At 43.5% G+C, this 19,112-nt stretch overlaps 1 protein-coding gene and 1 non-coding gene across 2 annotated transcripts; both read left to right on the top strand.

Annotated features, from left to right (window-relative positions):
• The first annotated feature begins 17,004 nt into the window (after positions 1-17,004).
• Rps20 (ribosomal protein S20) lies at positions 17,005-18,332 on the top strand. The gene is made up of 4 exons (XM_059255633.1): positions 17,005-17,136; positions 17,312-17,411; positions 17,605-17,678; positions 18,115-18,332. The coding sequence occupies exons 1-4, from the start codon at positions 17,134-17,136 to the stop codon at positions 18,295-18,297; spliced, it is 360 nt and encodes a 119-aa protein (XP_059111616.1). The 5' UTR covers positions 17,005-17,133; the 3' UTR covers positions 18,298-18,332.
• LOC131905452 (small nucleolar RNA U54) lies at positions 17,470-17,536 on the top strand. The gene has a single exon (XR_009377960.1). It is a non-coding gene; the product is annotated as a small nucleolar RNA U54 (small nucleolar RNA).
• Positions 18,333-19,112: the final 780 nt, after the last annotated feature.

The raw sequence follows: 19,112 nt of genomic DNA, 5'->3' as shown, positions 1-19,112 counted from the left end.
TGCCCTTCTGCACTCCGTTCATACCTGTGCACTCCTGCAGTGTGCCAAGCTTCTTGCTACAAGAATGCTGACTCGTTCCCAACATGTACTTTCAGTTCATGCTTTCTTTCCTGAACATTCTCTTTCTAAATATTTATTTGTTGTTTAAAAACAAATTCAACGTGTGCAAGTGTTTTGCCTACATGTGTTTATGTATTAGCCTGGTGCTTGCAAAGGCCAGGAGAGGGTGTCAGAGTCCTTGAAGCCATAGTTAAAGATGGTTGTGCACTGCCATGTGGGTGCTGGGAACTGAACGTAGGTCCTCTGAAAAAGCAGTACTGAGCCATCTCTCCAGGAGCAGCATGCACACTTGTATCATTCTTTTCTCTGTCATTAATCACATTGCTGTATTTCCTTCTTCTTCTTCTTTTTTTTTTTTTTGGTTTTTCAAGACAGGATTTCTCTATGTAGTTTTGGTGCCCGTTCTGGATATTGCTCTGTAAACCAGGCTGGCCTCAAACTCACAGAGATCTGTCTGTCTCTGCCTCCCGAGTGCTGGGATTAAAGGCTTGTGCCACCACTGCCCAGTTTATATTTTCTTCTTCTGGTTATGTCATTATTTATCTTGACAGCGTCTCAGACAGCCTAGCTGACTGAAGCTGATGATGACCTTGAACTCCTCATTTTCCTGCTTCCAACTCTGTGTAATTTTGGTGCCTGTCTTGGATCTCGCTCTATAGACCATGCTGGCCTCGAACTCACAGAGATCTGCCTGGCTCTGCCTCCCAAGTACTGGGATTAAAGGCGTGCGTCACCACCGCCCCTGCTTCCAACTCTCGAATACTGGATTACAGGCTTGTGAACCAGCACCATGGTTTATGTGGTGCTGGGTATTAAACCCAAGGTCTCTTGCATACTAGGTCAGCTCTACCAGCTGAGTTCCAACCCCACCTAAACGTACCTTATCTATTTCTTTATATTTCCCGAAATACTAAAAATTTTCTCTTCCTTAGGTAATATATTGAACGTAAGCTCCCTGAAGGAAACTGTGGCCTCAATATTATGTGACTTTAAGTGAGAGCCAATATATACAGTAGATGTTCAATTGATATTTGTTGAAGGGTTGAATGAGCCATATTTGTGAAAGATATAAAAGCAAGGTATCTTTCTTGAAACAACTCAGAGTAGAAAACGAAATGTGTATTTCTTTATTCATTACAAGTACTTCAATGCATAGTACAAACTAGGCACAGTAACAATATCAAAAGTGGGTTTTTCTTATTTTAAAAATAATTGAGACAAGATCTCACTATTAGCCCTGGCTACCCTGGAATTCATTATGTAGACAATGAACTTGAACTCAGAGATATTCACTTGACTCTGCCTTCCAAGTGCTGAGGTTGAAGCCAAGTATCACCACAGCCTGCCATTATTTTTAAATTAGCATTCACAATATTAGGCTTCACTATAGCATTTAAAAAAAAATATTGTGAGGGGCAAAGGAGAGAGAGAAATGTATACGTGTACATATCACAATGCACACGCAAGGTCAAAGGACAACTTTTGGGAGTTGGTCCTGTCTTTCCACTGTGGATTCTGGGGATCAAATTCAGGCTGCCAGCCTTAACACCAAGCATTTTTAACCACTAACCATCTTGCTGGCCCACATTATGGCATTTTCAAACAAATTAGCTTTTGTTGATCCGCCTTCTTCCCTCGTATGCCTACCCATCCCCCCACAGCCTCCTTTCTGCTTCTGTATCATGTGTGTTCTCTTTTCCCTCTTTCCTTCCTTAACCCTTTCCTTCCTGTCAGGGTTTCCTTCCGAGTTTCACAGCCCATATCCACACTCACCCCCACCTATATACATATACATGTAGATAATGTAAACATTATAAGCTAGATTTGTCTACGAGAGAGAACTCTTTGAGTTTGTGTCACCTCACATCATATGGTCTTTTCTTGATCCATCTATTCCCTACACATTTCATCAGTTTCAGTTTTCTTTATAGATGAATAAAATTTCATGGTGTGTATATACCTCATTTTCATTATCTGTTCATGGCCATCCAAACTAGTTTCATTTCTTTGATATTGTAAATAATGCACTAGTATATATATATATAATGGGACACACACGCGACAAGTATCTCTGTGATAGGATGTGGAGTGCACTAGGTCAATACTCAGAAACGGCACCCCTGGATCAGATAATACTGCTGTTCTCAAGTGTTTGAGAAACGTCCATATTGATTTCCATAACAGCTATACTAGCCTATTCTCCCACCGGCAGTGAGAAAAAGTTCCTCTTCCTGCACAGCCTTACCAAGATTTGCTGCTGGCAGAAAGAAGACATAGGAGGAGAGACCTAGGAGTAAGAGAAGGACGAGAACGTCAGGGGCCAGCCACCCAGCTACACAACCAGCAACGAGGAAACAAAGAAAGATATACAGGAATAGAAAAGGAAAGCCCAGGGGCAAAAGGTAGAAGGACCAAAGGGTCCCAGAGATAATTTAAGATAAGAAAAGCTGGCTAGCAACAAGCCAAGCTAAGGCCTGGCATTCATAATTAAAATAAGCCTCCATGTGTGATTTATTTGGGAGCTTGGTGGTGGGCCCCCAAAAGAGCCAAAAAACAGACATCACACACACACACACACACACACACACACACACACACATATACACACACAGTGTGAGCCTTTCAAGTAATAGCCTATTTCTGATTATGAAATTTGAGTTTTCAAACTCAAATGAGGACTTTGGAAGATGTATATGCCACCATGAGTTTACTCAAAGCTTTCTTCCTATGACCCATAGCAATGATAATATGTGATTTTTAAATATGATGCCATGAAATATATCAACATTTAGATCTGTAATTCGGTGATTCAGTATTTACTTGATGACTAAAATGTATGAGATTTACTTGATGATTAAAATGCAAAAGATTCCGGTGGATTACATGAACACAAACTTCCAGATTCTCACAGTAACACACGCACAGTTTGAATGCAGTTTAAGTGAAAAATATCCATTGTTTTCTAAATAGGTTGTTATATTTTCCTCCCTTTTCCAAGTATATATCCATGCTCACACAAATTTTCTGCATAAAGCTTATTTCAGCCAAAGTAAACTACCATGACACTGAGCGCAGAGTCAGGCAGGAAAACCGGGCTCTTTTGTTAAGTCATACATTAAAGAGATTTGCAGAAGTGTAAAGACAATGCCACCCTTCCCACTGGTAGCTTTGTCATGGAGGGAATTTTAAATTTTTTCATGGAAGGTATTCTTACTAATATATTAGTAGTTAGTGGGTTTTTTATTTGCACGCCTTTAATCCCAGCACTTGGGAGGCAGAGTCAGGTAGATCTCTGTGAGTTCAAGGCCAGCCTGGGCTACCAAGTGAGTTCCAGGAAAGGTGCAAAGCTACACCGAGAAACCCTGTCTCAAAAAACAAAACAAACAAAAAGTTAATTTTTTAATTCTTATTTAATTTTTAACATGGCAAATGTTATTATTGGTAGCTCACATAAATCAAAGCTCTTTGTCCTTGGCAGCCTTTAAACATGCAGAGTTTCTAAGACTAAAACTTTCAGGAATTGCTGGTCTAGAAAATTTTCAATTATCTAAACTGACCAGAGAAAAATCAGTCTCAGGATATCAATTACCATAGAGTAAATTAAGAAAATCTATGGTTACCTCTCAATAAAACATACATTCTAGCCAGGCGGTGATGGCACACGCCTTTAATCCCAGCACTTGGGAGGCAGAGGCAGGTGGATCTCTGTGGGTTCGAGGCCAGCCTGGGCTACAGAGTGAGATCCAGGAAAGGCGCAAAGCTACACAGAGAAACCCTGTCTTGAAAAACCAAAAACAAACAAACAAAAAGAGAAGAAAAAACCAAACAAACAAACAAAAAAAACCCCATACATTCTGCCAAATCTTTAAGGCACACATAAACACACCATATATAAACGCTGGGCACATGAGGAAATTTTCAAACCTATACATCTTTTTAAAAATTGTGTTTATAATATTCCCCTGAAAATATATTCATTTCAGGATGCGCAAATGTCTCAAAACTAAGAAATCTATTATTAAAAACCAAACAAACAAACAAAAAAAACCCCATACATTCTGCCAAATCTTTAAGGCACACATAAACACACCATATATAAACGCTGGGCACATGAGGAAATTTTCAAACCTATACATCTTTTTAAAAATTGTGTTTATAATATTCCCCTGAAAATATATTCATTTCAGGATGCGCAAATGTCTCAAAACTAAGAAATCTATTATTAAATCTATTGTCATTTACCACACTAATGACCAAGAAAGAAAAGTCTTATGAACATCTGTTTAGTTGTTGAAGATCATTTAATAAACATTTTAATTTGCCTAGAACTAAAATCATATAATTATTAGAAGAAACCATGAGTAATTATCAGGAGTGGAGAAGTTAGTCTTAGCAGTTTCTTGGTAAGTATTGGCTCAGTGGAATGTAATTATGAAAAAGTCTAATCTGTTAACAACTATTAATTTCAGCTATAATTTGTCAGACTCTCTTTTCCTATCCTTTAATAAAAATCTAGAGAAGATTCTATTGCTTCTGTTAACTTTATCAAAGATCAGTCCAGTTCAGTTTAAAACTCTAAAATGATATTCAGTTAATGGTTGAATGGCTCAGTGGTTGAAGGTGCTTGCAGCCAGGCCAGATGACCTGAGTTCAATCCCTGACCACAAAGGATAGAAGGAGAGACTCAACTGCAGGCCGTCCTCTGACCTCCACATATGTGCCACCAGGACATGCACAACACATATACATCATAAACAAATGTTAAAAAAATTAATACTCAATTCCAAACCTTCCCTGCTGGAACCACTGGTTATGTTTGTGGTAGAGAATTAAAACTCAAGCTTGTGCATTCTTAAATAAGACTTGGCCCTAACTATAAGAGCTTGTGGGCTGGAGAGATGACTCAGCGCTCTTGCCAAGGTTAAGTTCCCTGCCCCCCACATGTCCATTCATGACAACCTGTTACTCCAGTTCCAGGGAATCTGATGCCCTCTTCTGGCCTCCACAGGCACATACATATTAACATACATATAAAATTTAAAATAAAAACGACAACAAAAAACCGAGTGGTGGGGGAGGCGGCAGCAGCAGCGGCTCACACCTTTAGTCCAAGCATTTGGGAGGCAGAGGCAGGTGGATCATAGAGTTCAAGGCCAGCCTGGTCTACAGTGAGTTCCAGGACAGCCAGAGCTACACAGAGAAACCCTGTCTCAACAAACAAATAACAAGAAACAAACAAACAAAAAGAGCTTGTTCATGAGCTAAATCTGTTTGGTCAAATAGAAAGAATGGTCACCCTAGGTGGAAGGCCATGAAACCCATTACTACTGCTACTCCAAGCCTCCTTGTATATGGATTATGGGACGCCTTTGGTGTTATGAAACCGGAAGGAGGGACAAGAAAGGCAGAAGCCACCTTTCAAGGACAGCAGTAGTTGGTGGGAGAGACATCCTCGCGTCTGTGGGTTCATACGGAGGTGAGAAGCTCATCCAGTTGCGCATCGTCTTTCACAGAGGGGAATGCAGAGAGGTGCAGAAGAAGGCTCTTGTGAGGCAGCATATGTGGTGAATGACAGAGCCTGGGCCACTGCATATCCTCCTTCCCTGCCCAATGTCCCCGCTGCTACATTATAGCTGCTTCTCACATGTGTGTCATCAAAGCTGGGAAATACCAGGCGTGGGAGCTACTCGCCTTGGGTATAGCATTGAAAGGTGTGCCCCAAACTCAGTAATCATATAAACAAGATTGAAATGCAATGGTTTTCAACTTGTTGCATAAAACAGAAAAGGAAGGAACACAATCAAATTTAATCTATGAAGCCAGTTGCTGTGGGATGTTCTGTATGCTGTGAATGTGTTGCTCTGATTGGTTGATAAATAAAAGGCTGATTGACCAGTCGCCAGGCAGGAAGTATAGGTGGGGTAAACAGACAAAGAGAATTCTGGGAACAGGAAGGCTGAGTCGGTAGACGCCAGCCTGCTGTCCAGGGAGCAGCATGTAACGGCACACAGGTAAAGCCACAGGAATGGGCTGAGTTTAAATGTAAGAGCTATCAGTGGTAGGCCTGAGCTAATGGCTGAGCAGTTTTAATTAATATAAGCTTCTGAGTGATTATTTTATAAGTGGCTGCGGGGTCTGTGGGGCTGAGCAGGACCAGAGAAAACTTTAGCTACAGCCAATGTCATCTTGTTACAACAGGTAAAGATACAATAAAAAAGCTACAGACCAATCTCTTGATGAACACAGATGCAAAATTCTTAACAAAATATGTGGAAACCAAATGCAGGAACACATTAAAGAAATTATACATTACAATCAAGTGAGCTTTATCCTGGAAAGACAAGGTTGGTTCAACATCTGTTAATCAATAAGTGCAATATACCATGTAAACAAACTCACAGAAACCACATAATTATTACAATTGATGCTGAAAGGCATTTGACAAAGTTCAACATGCCCATATGACAAAAGTTCTAGAGACGCTAAGAATAGATGAAACATACCTCAAAATAATAAAGACTATGCACAATAAACCTATAGCCAACATTATTAAATGGAGACAAATTGAGAGCATTTCCTCTAAAATCAGGAACAAAACAAAGATGTCCACTCTCCCCTCTGTTATTTGACATAGTACTCAAAGTCTTAGCTGTAGTGATGAGACAAGAGAATGACATAAAAGAGCTAACAATAGGAAAGGAAGAAGTCAAAGAATTCCTATTTGCAAATGACATGATTCTTCACACAGAAGATCTATTAAATCCTCTAGAAAACCTACAGGCCTGATAAACACTACAGTACAGTTGCAGGATACAAAATAAATAATTTCTTTAGAGCTGAGTAGTAGATCTATATTTGTCTTAGGAACTGAGTAGTATATATGTATTTGTCTTAGTTAGGAGCTGAGTAGTATCTATGTATTTGTCATAGTTAGGGTTTCTGTTGCTGTGAAGAGATAACATGACCATGGTAACTCTTAAAAAGGAAAGTATTTAATTGAGGCTGAGTTACAGATTCAGAGATTTAGTTCACTGTCTGCATGGTGGGAAGCGTAGTGGTACACAGTCAGACATGATGCTGGAGAGAAGCTGAGAGTTCTACATCCAGATCAGCAGGCAGCAGAAAGAGAGAGAGCAACACTGGGCCTGGTTTGGGCATTGAAAACCTCAAAGCCCACCCCAACAGTGACACACTTCCTCCAACAAGGCCACACCTCCTAATAGTGCCTGCTGTGGGATGTATGGCAAATGTGTTGCTAATTAATCAATAAAACACTGATTGGCCGTTGGCTAGGCAGGAAGTATAGGCGGGGCAAGGAGGAGAATAAAGCTGGGAAGTGGAAGGCTGAGTCAGAGAGACACTGCCAGCCGCCACGATGAGAAACAGCTTGTGAAGATGCCGGTAAGCCACGAGCCATGTGGCAAGGTATAGATTAAAGGAAATGGATTAATTTAAGCTATAAGAACAGTTAGCAAGAAGCCTGCCACGGCCATACAGTTTGAAAGCAACATAAGTCTCTGTGTTTACTTGGTCGGGTCTGAGAGGCTGTGGGACTGGCAGGTGAAAGAGATTTGCCCTGACTGTGGGCCAGGCAGGAAAACTTAAGCTACAAGTGCCGCTTCCTATGAGCCTGTGAGGGCCATGTTCATTCAAACCACCACAATAATTCATTATCCATTCATCTATTGATTAACGGAATTGATCCAGTTCTTTGCTATAGTGAATAAAGCAGCAATAAACTCGGGATGAAAATATCTCTGTAGTTCGGTTATCTAGCTATGTGCCTAGGACTGAAATAGGGGGTCATGTGGTAATTCTATTTTTAATTTTTTTGAGAAATCTCCAAGCTGAGTTTCCCAATGACTATTAATTTGCACCCCTCACCAACAGTGAACAGCAGTTCTTATCTAGCCACGTCCTCTCCAGCATTTCCTGTTAGGTTTCTTGAGGATAGCAATTCTGACTGGGGTGAGGTAGCTTTAATTTGCATTTCCTCGATGTCTAGGGATAGTGAACATTTTTTGGAATAATTATTGGTCCTCTCATTCTCTCTCTTATTCTCTCTCTTATTCTCTCTCTCTCTCTCTCTCTCTCTCTCTCTCTCTCTCTCTCTCTCTCTCTCTGTCCCTCTAGCTCCTTTTCATTTTTTTGTTTTTTGTTTTTTGTTTTTCGAGACAGGGTTTCTCTGTGTAGCTTTTGCACCTTTCCTGGAACTCACTTGGTAGTCCAGGCTGGCCTTGAACTCACAGAGATCCGCCTGCCTCTGCCTCCCGAGTGCTGGGATTAAAGGCGTGCGCCACCACTGCCTGGCTCCCTTTCATTTTTTTTAACTGTGTATACAGCTCATTTGTCCATTTGTTGATTGGCACTTTTATTTCCATGACATTTAACTTCCTTAAGTCCTTGTCCGTTCTCTGTTAACCTCTTGGGGTTCTGCAGTGTGGCTGCAAAGACTTCCCCTAATTCTGAGGGCTGTGTGTTAACTCTGCTGATTGTTTCCTTTGCTGAGCAGAACATTTTTATTGTCATGTAGTTCCATCTGCTGATATTTGGGGGTGACTCCTGTGCTGTTTACTTTAAAAGTTCTTGCTGACCCCAATATCTTGCAGGGTATCCCCTGCATTTTCTTCTAAAAAACACATGGCCTCTCTCAATGAGGAATCTAGCCAATAATATATGTATATATGTAAATAAATGTACATGTGGGTACAGTATAACACCAAGAAGACAAAAGGGCTAAATATAAGCAAGGACTGAATGTAGGTAATAAACACGAGCTACAAGAAGAGGATATAAAGCTAATTGTTTTTTCTAGTTCTAACTCTGACATCTATTTTCTGGTTTGGGTGGTGATAAGCACATAAAATATGTGATACTGAAAGTGTAGAATTTAATGTGAAGCTCCACTTCTTCATTCAAATGCCTATTCTAACTGTATAGAAGTTCATTAAGTTGTATAGACTTTGGGTCTGGTTAATTTTGCTGTGTGACGTTTTTTAGGAGTTTTTTTGTAAATTATTTTTTAATAATAAAGCCTATACAAAATTTTAAAATAAAGGGGGTATTTTAAAAGTGAGAAGCAAAGCAAACTAACCGTGACAAATGTGGCAGTGGTAGCGTCGCTGCCCTCTCTCTCCCTTAGCTGTGGCCCCAGGAGCCACAGTGCACACAGCTTTGACAGAATTCCTCAGACAAAACAGGTTTACCGCAGAAGCTTGGGTTCCACCTATAATGGATCCTCCTCTGTCTGTGTCTCTCAGTAAACTGCCGGGCTCACTCCTGATGCTCTCCTTTCCTTCACTGTGCAACCAGCCAGGAAGTCACAGAGCCTCCTTCCAAAAGGTGCTTCCAGGAATCCCTGGGCTTTCTCTCCAAGGCTACTTCTCTGTACTTCACAAAGCTCACACCTTGTCTTAATCCTCTACTAGCCTCTAACTGCTTGTCACTGTCCCCTTCCTAGATCTATCTCTTCAAATCATATATCATATCTTCCCACCCCCTCCACCCCCATGAATAAAAAGATCCTTCACAGTGTCTCTAAAATGGTATGTGCAAGCCTTGACACCAGGACCTGTGACTAATTGGACTGATGTCTTTGAAGATGTAAGTAAATTGAGGACCTAAGGAGGAAGATTCTTCTAGATTTAAGGTAGGTCTGAAAACCAGTGGCTGCTATCCTTACAACCGAGGGGGAGATTTGACGCGCAGCATGAGGGATGTGGAGATGAAGCAGAGAACAGAGTGGTGAGTCCATTGGGCCAGGGGAGAGAGGGCTGGCAGTCCACAGAGGCTGGGTAAGGTATGGAACAGATCCTTCTTCAGAAGGACCCTATCCTGCCAACACCATGATTTGGTATGTCTGGCTTCTAGAACCATGGAGGGTGGGGGTTGCTTTGTTTCAGCCAACCAAGTTTGTGATACGTTTTTACAGTTGCCCCCAAGAAATGAATACAAGCAGCTTCCCACTGTGCTTAAAATAAAACCCCAGTTACTTTACAAGGTACAACATTGCCCAGTCCCTGCCTTTTCTTGGACCCCATCTCCTTCCACTGCCCACCCTCACCGCATAAGGCTTCACTGAGCATCTCTCTCTAACACAGCAAGTTTTCCTCTTCCACAGAAATGTATCTTTGGGTGGAGAAAATTTCTCTGGATGACAACTACATGCTACATGGCTGGGCCTTCTTGCTTCCTTTTTTCTTTTCTTTTTTCCCCCACTTGTCTTCTGGTTAGACATTTGCTATTCTCTTGGTGATGCAATTAAAATGGCCAGGTAATCACTTTCTCACCCTCCTTTGCTGCTTGACATTGACTTCTTGAGTTAGGTTTTTCCTGTCAAAAAAAAGAAAAAAGAAAAAACTCTTATGTTTGCATATGAAACAGCCAACATGTCAAATCTTTTGGAGATGGTGGTGACCGCTGCAGCAAGCAGGTCCAGTTACAGGAACAGCTGAGGGAGTGGAGTTGGTACAGTGTCTGGTGACTGTTGTTTAGCATTAATGGGGTGGGAAGAGTCTGAAAAATCATCCACTGGGCCTCAGTTCCCATCTCCAGGTAAGTCTGTGACCTTTCCAAGGGAACTACAGGAAGCCCTTCAGCTCCTGTGATTGAAACAGTAGGGCTTTATATCTCAGACCTGCTCCTACTGCTGACGACACTGAGCACTCACCTACACTGACTTCTCCTGGCCCTGAGCTGATCATCTGACTTTAGCTTCTTCTGAAGTAGAGCATCCCCTACTATTGACATATGGATCAAATGAACGGACGTCAACACAGAGTACTTTGAAGAGGGATGCTGCTGGGGCCTGCTGAGTACCATTTTGCATCCCCACCTGCAGTCTTAGGTACCCATGAGGAATTGTCTCTCTGGTCAGCTCCCTGACCAATACAAGTCACAGAGGTTTTAAACTCTTCCTAGGTTTGACCTTTAATTTTCAGACTGACAAAGTTTAAAAATAAAGTGTATATTTAAACCCAAAATTTCACAAAGAAGATATCATTTACAGTCTCTCCAATACTAATTTGATCATTTTGCTTCATTGTTTTATTCACAAATATACACACGTGCTCCATGAATTAAGTCATTTTCAGTGGCGACAAATTTCATTATAGAAGCAGGAACGATACTGTCATTGCAGCAAAAGGCCAGTAGGTGGCAGTTCACAGGCCCACGAGAATACAGTGTGCAAGTCTTCATAAGCTTTTTCAAAGGGGGAAAAAAAAACTACTTAAAAATGCTAAGGAGAGCTATTGAAAACATTTTCTAATTGTCTCAAGACTATTTTATAAGTTAAAATGAAATGGATATTTAATTCAGCTTGTCCACACCTAAAATTCTTACTGTTGAAGGAAGTATGTATTTAGGTGTAACTTTCTCAAATAATGAAAAATTGACCTAAAGTGTTAAGGATGAGATAATGACTTATCTGTAACAGTGCCCCCAGTGGTGAGGAAGGGTCCTGACTATGCCCTAGAGAAAACACTGGGCAGTATCTGGATCTGTGTGTGTTGATGTTACAGTTGGAGGGGATGGATTATTGTTGGTAAGGGGAAGGGAGGTAAAGGGCTGAGATATGACTAAATGCAATACACAGACAGCCCCCAACCCAGTCTCACATATAACTACTGACATTAAGAGGCCTAATAGGCAGTCATACACCTGCTGGGATTGTTTATCAGAAAAAGGGGGGGGGGACAAACCCATGTCTAAAAACTATGAAAGAATCCTCCACACAATTCATGATATGTAGTATTCATGCAAAACACAGCTCTTGCTCCCAAGGGAATGAGAGAGCACCTCTCCCAAGCCAGACATCAGTGACCATAGCACAGGAACACAGAATTCAGGTCCCACTTCAGAGAGATTACAGGAAGTTTTAGACTCACAGAACAAAAGAAAAAAGCCCTAAATCGATGGATTGACCAGGCATATCTATGGGAACATTAAGTGGCCAACTACAGCAGAAGCAGTACAGGGAGAAGCCTGTTGTGGAGGTTTCTGGTGCTACCTTCTAACTTGTAGATGGAGAGGTAGTAAAAGTCAGTAGTCAGGTAAATAATACATTCCGAAAGTTTTAACTAATAGTCACAAAACTGCTAGAAGAGACGTAGATTGGCAACAAATGGCTAAAGTGAGCCCCAGGTACAGGTGACTCCCCTCTGCAACCTCGTCCTTCTCCACTGACTAACTCCATGGTGAGGCCAGGGCCAGTCAATCAGACAGTTTCTCTAGAGACTTCCGTCACAGTTGTCATTAAAGGAGATGAAAAGGGTCCAGCAAAGATGGCTCAGCAGGGAAAGGTGCTTGCTGTGGGACACTGCAAGCCTGGGGACCCAAGTTCAAGTCCTGGAACTAAATAATAAAGGTGGAATGCGGGTCAGAGAAATGGCTCAGCCATTAAAGGATGGGCTGGCAACCAAAAGTAAAGGTGGAATGGAGAGAACCGATTGTTCTCTGGCCTACACACACACACACACACCTACACACACACCCCTACACACACACATACCTACACACACACATACCTACACACACACACACACACACACACACACACCCTACACATACACACACCCCTACACACACACACATACCTACACACACACACACACACACCTACACACACACCTACACACACACCTACACACACACACACCCCTACACACACACACACACCCTACACACACACCCCTACACACACACACACACCCTACACATACACACACCCCTACACACACACACCCCTACACACACCCCTACACACACACACCTACACACACACCTACACACACACACACACCCTACACACACACCCCTACACACACACACCCCTACACACACACACACCCTACACACACACCCCTACACACACACACCCCTACACACACACACCCCTACACACACACACCCCTACACACACACACACACCTATACACGCACACCCCAACACACACACACCCCTACACACACCCCTACACACACACACCTACACACACACCTACACACACACACACACCCTACACACACACCCCTACACACACACACCCCTACACACACACACACCCTACACACACACCCCTACACACACACACCCCTACACACACACACCCCTACACACACACACCCCTACACACACACACACACCTATACACGCACACCCCAACACACACACACCCCTACACACACACACACACCTATACACGCACACACCCCTACACACACACACACATATACCTACACACACACCCCTACACACACACACACCCCTACACACACACACCCCTACACACACACCCCTACACACACACACACCCCTACACACACACCCCTACACAGACACACACCCCTACACACACACCCCTACACAGACACACACCCCTACACAGACACATACCCCTACACACACACACACACACCTATACACGCACATACACACACCCCTACACACACACACTCCTACACACACACCCCTACACACACACCCCTACACACACATACACACACACCTATACACACACACCCCTACACACACACACCCCTACACACACACCCCTACACACACACACACCTATACACACACATACACACACATATACCTACACACACACCCCTACACACACACACCATACACTTTAATAATTATTATAATAATTATTTTAATAAAAGGGGATGAAACAGAAATATACCTATCATAATGTTCTTTGAATCATATTGTACAGAGGATATAAGCCATATTTTAAAAAAGGTATATACATACCTAAAGGTATAAATTGCTTATCTTGGAATGATGAAAATATGTGTTTCCATTTAGCATTTTACTTTTTTTTTTTTTGGATTTTTTGAGACAGGGTTTCTCTGTGTAGCTTTGCACCTTTCCTGGAACTCGCTCTGTAGCCCAGGCTGGCCTCGAACTCACAAAGATCTGCCTGGCTCTGCCTCCCAAGTGCTGGGATTAAAGGCGTGTGCCACCACCGCCCGGCACATTTTACTTATTTTTGATTCATACTTTTCATTCAACGGCTACCTTACACACTAACGTAGAAAATTACCTTTTGTGTGGAAATTTGGGTGGCACTATAATTACTAATTTTGAAGAGAAAAACACAGCAAGAAGTTTGAAATGAAAACCAAAAGAATGTTAAACCATGGTTTTTACTGAACATCTCTCCCAACTTTGCCATCCCACCCTGTCCCTGGCAACCACGTTTTCTCTCTTAGCCTTTATGAGTTAGACTTTTTGCTTGCCACATATCATTGAGGGCACACACTATTTGTCTTCCTGACTCCACTTAAAAAAATGCCAACAAGCTCACTGATCTACATCATGATTTCCTTTTTTTCAGGGCAGGCGATATTCCATTGTGTATGCACATCCTTTTCTTTATTCACTTGCCTGTTGATACTTAGATTGTTTCCATACCTTAATTATTATAAATAATACTGTAATGGATATGAGAAGGTATCTCTTTGAGATACTGACTTTAAATATATTTATTTTTATTTATGGACATGTGTCTGTTAGTGTATGTCACTTGTGTGCGGGTATCCAGAGGCCAAAAGAGGGCAATGGATCCCCTGGAGCTGGAGTTACAGGCAATTAAGAGCCTTCCAAACTTGAGTCTTCTGAAGAGCAGCAAGTGCTCTTAACTGCAGAGCCACATCCCCAGCCCCTGTTTTTGTTTTTTTCCTTGTCTTCTTCTTATTATTAATTATTATTATTATTCCTCCTCCTTTTTTAGTGCTTTTTTTTTTTTAAGACAGGGTTTCTCTGTGTAACAGTCCTGGCATCCTCTTTATAGACCAGGTTGACCTCGAACTCTCGGAGATCTACCTGCCTCTACCTCTCAAATGCTGGGATTAAAGGTGTGCACCACCACCACCACACAGCTAGCCCTTGGATTTTTGAGATGGGTTTTTACTCTGTAGTCCAGGCTGGTCTTGAACTTGAGATCCTCCTGCCTATGGCTCCTCAACACTGGGATTACAGACCAACGCCACTGACACCATCTAAAAACTCCTTTTCTTATTGTTCAATAAGTTAACATGTCACCATTTCCTCAAGTGTTTATGGTGTCAGGGAAGTCTACGCTTTGTTTTTGAAAATAGTTCTAGCTGGAAGTGGTGGCACACTCCTGTTACCCTGTAGCACTGGGTAGGAGGATTTTAAGTTTGGGGGCTACTAAAAGATTTATAATTGTACTTCTTAAGCACTCCGTTGAGTTTCTGGATAACCTTGGAGGACTGCTGTACAGGCCTCTGAAGACACAACTACTCTTGATACTAATACAGATCACATCTCAGGAAGCTAGGCTATTATGCATTTGTCTATTTGTTGTGGATAACCCTATAAATACATCAAACAGATTTAAAGTTTCTTTGAGGTCACAGCTATTAAAATAAGAATGCAGGTTTTAGCTGGAGTGGTGGCCAATTCCTTTAATCCCAGTACTCCGGAAGCAGAGTCAAGTAGATCTCTGTAAATTCCAAGCCAGACAAGACTACTTAGTACAACCCTGTCTCAAAAAAGCAAAGCAAATAAGCAAGAAAAAAAAAAAAAGAATACAGATCTCAGGGTTTTTTTCTGCTGTGAAATTTACTAGTAGAGTATTTGCAGCCAATGGATTCTATTTAAAAATAATTGAACTTGAAAAATCTAATTTTAACACTTCCCTTAATTGTTCAATGATAGCAAAACGACATGTGCATTGTAAGTCAGAAGGCCAGTTTTGAATTATCACCAAGCAAGTGAGCCAATGCTGATATAGCCAATGCAAGTATAGTTCTCTCCCAAAGATCAGAAGAGAATGTCTTTAAAAGGTTGGAGGGGCTCAGTGCTCAGTCCCTCACCAGTCTGCAGGACTGAGCAAATAACTTTCACCTGCAAATTAATGTTATTTTCTCCTGTCTCATCCTAAATCCACCTCCTTGATTACATTGTTTGACCACGCCCTTATCCTTGGCGGGAGGGGAGGTTGGATGGGGAGACGAACCGTTCTGCACCCTCCTCTGCTTCTCAGGGCGTTTGACCTCGCTTGGCTTTCCTTCCGCTGTATTTGGACACGGATTTTTATTATTAACAGATGCTCCGTTCTAAGGAGTCCTCGGAGGTCTTAGCCAGTACACATCGCTTCATCGCAGCATAGAGGAGAGAATGTGTTAAAACTGGGCACACGGGTCCCAGGCGGAGCTGCAGGTACAATGCCCTGTGACCCGACAGAGCCCTGGGACTGGAGTTCGCCTTCTCTTAACTGACGCTAAACTCGTGTCTTCCCTGGCAGATACAGACATTTCCACTGTTCTGGGAAGCCCAAAGCGCAAATATCACAAAAGGGTATTTCAGCTCCGAAAAACAGCTTCCGAATAATTTTTAAAATGTAATCTTAGTTATTAATGGGGGGCGGGCGTGGGGTAGGTGCTACAGATCTCGATTGGAAGTCAGATGCCAACTCTCCGGAATCCCGTCTCTCCTTCCACCGAGGGCACACAGGATCGAACTCGGAGTGTCAGGCTCGTGGCTGGAGTGCTTTTTCCTGCTGATCCCTGGTTTCTATTTCCAGCACCAAGTAAATAAGTTCAAACACCTGGCTTGTCGGGGTCGCTCTTCCCCAAGGCCCGTGCCAGTTAAACCCAGAAAAGTCGCTCACTTGCGAGACAAAAGCACGTTGATCTGGGTGTGCATGGGAAGCGTACTTCGACCGGCGCTTTGCAGAGGACTCGGCACAGAGCGGGGGACACGACTTTCCCGGGCTCCAGCCTCCCGAATCCGCCGGGTTAGGGCAGTGGCTCCGCCCAGCCGGCAGGGGGCGCGCGCGCCCTCACTTTTCCCGCCAACTCGGAGGCCCCGCAGCCCGGGCTCCGGCCGCCACCTCTTGGCGGGTGCGGAGGTTCCTGTTCCGGGGCGCGAGGGCCCCGGATGCGAGCGTGCTATATAAGCGCGAGCGGGCCGCGGCGCGGTCCTTTCCGAGGCGTGGTGCTGCGTGCCGCGGAGCTCCGTCCGGCCTGCTCCCGTCCTGACTCACCGCTGTTCGCTCCTGCTGAGGGACAAGTCGGTCAGGAAGCCGCGCCGCAGCCATGGTGAGCGGGGGTCGGCGCCGCGAGCGCGGCCTGGGGCGGCTGCGGGGCGCGCGGTCCCGGGCGCCGCGAGCGCGGAGCCTGCAGAGGGCTCGGGCCGCGGCCCGGGAGGGTCCCGGTGGCCTGGTGTCGTGAGTGGCCGCCGCTTACGCCCCGCTGTTTGTCTGCCTGACAACAGGCTTTTAAAGATACCGGGAAGACGCCCGTGGAGCCCGAGGTGGCGATTCACCGAATTCGAATCACGCTCACCAGCCGCAACGTGAAGTCGCTGGAGAAGGGTCAGTACGGCGGCCCCGGGCGTCCCGTGGTGCCCTTTGCACCTTGGCTGGGGGCGGTCGGCGGTGAGGAGACCCCTACTGTCTTGAACTGCAGTGATGTTCTTATACGCTATTCTGAGCCGATAGGCTGACGTCCTTACGGCGGCGTCAGTCACTTTGAATTAACTGAAAGACAGTGTGTGTTTATCTGCAGTGTGTGCCGACTTGATCAGAGGCGCAAAGGAAAAGAATCTGAAGGTGAAAGGACCGGTGCGCATGCCTACCAAGGTACATGACAATCTTCTACTGGTATAAAACGGGGTGTTGGTGTTTCGGGGTTTGGTTGCCAAAGGAATTTTTGTTTTGGTTTTTCGAGACAGGGTTTCTCTGTGTAGCTTTGCGCCTTTCCTGGAACTCGCTCTGTAGACCAGGCTGGCCTCGAACTCACAGAGATCCGCCTGCCTCTGCCTCCCAAGTGCTGGGATTAAAGGCGTGCGCCGCCATTGCCCGGCCCAAAGGAATTCTTAAAGGAAGAAACGGAAGTTAGTACAATTTAGCATGTACTAGGTGCCAAATACCTGATGGTGGTGATTGGATGTGAGGCCTTATTAAATCAAACTCCAAGGGTGCTGCTGTCTTGTGAAAGTTGCTGCTATCTGAATCCTGTTAGTGTACGGGGAAAGTGGTTTAGAAGTACACTACAGTTTGTTTTGTTTTATTGCAGACACTGAGAATCACTACAAGAAAAACACCTTGTGGTGAAGGTTCCAAGACGTGGGATCGTTTCCAAATGAGAATCCACAAGCGACTCATTGACTTACACAGTCCTTCCGAGATTGTTAAACAGATTACTTCCATCAGTATTGAGCCAGGAGTGGAGGTTGAAGTCACTATTGCGGATGCCTAAGTCAACTAAATAAATTGACTTGATCACTTGTTAAATTTTGTTGGCCTTTATTCAGAAAACAGGTTTTTAAAAAATTTTATTGATGTTTTGAGTGTTTCATATGTGTGCAGTGGTGCCTGATGCCAGCAGAGATTAGAAGAGGGTGTCAGATTACCTGGGACTGTAAATAGACGATATGAGCCACCATGTAAGTGCTGGGAACTGAACCTGAGTCCTCAGCAAGAGAACAAGTGTTTAACTGCTGAGCAAGCAATTCAGCTGTAAACTACTTAGAGGTGTGCTGAGAAATTGGCCAAGTGAAAAAGAAGTTAGGTTCTAGAGCACTAAACCAGTTTAAAGGTTAAGTTAGGTTGATACAGAGAGATTGATTACTTGACCCTTAAGTCTGGGTTTTTTTGTTTGGGACAGGGTCTCAATGTAGACCAGGCTGGCCTCAACTCACAGAAATACATCTGGCTGCCTTTGCTTCCATGCTTGGCTAGACTGGCTTATTTGAAATTGGGTCTATGTCCCAGGCTTACTTTGAGTCTTGTAAAAGTTACTAATGTAAAGATGTCGAAAGACTAAGTGAAATTAGACCTTTTCCAGTTACTTTGTGAAAGACAGGGTGGCAGAGTCTGTCAAAGTACTTGGAGCACTCAAAGGCTCGCTCTAGCCGCAACTTTTGGTTTTTCTGACCTGAACTCAAGCCTGCATATACCATTTTTTGACCTACTGAACCACCTAATCCCATGTAAAACTTGAATCCCTTGGTCATGTGATCAACTGAAAAAGCATCCTAGAACTATGTTAACATAGATAGAGTTCACAGCACG

This window comes from Peromyscus eremicus, chromosome 2 (genome assembly GCF_949786415.1).
Source record: "Peromyscus eremicus chromosome 2, PerEre_H2_v1, whole genome shotgun sequence".
NCBI lineage: Eukaryota > Metazoa > Chordata > Mammalia > Rodentia > Cricetidae > Peromyscus > Peromyscus eremicus.
Note: the sequence above shows the minus strand (reverse complement) of the source record. Positions and strands in the feature narration are given on the sequence as shown.

Excerpts from the sequence above, each read along its gene's own strand:
- Rps20 (XM_059255633.1), top strand. Across the intron at positions 17,412-17,604 it reads CGTGAAGTCGCTGGAGAAGG|TGTGTGCCGACTTGATCAGA; the intron begins GTCAGTACGGCG and ends GTTTATCTGCAG. Across the intron at positions 17,679-18,114 it reads CGGTGCGCATGCCTACCAAG|ACACTGAGAATCACTACAAG; the intron begins GTACATGACAAT and ends GTTTTATTGCAG.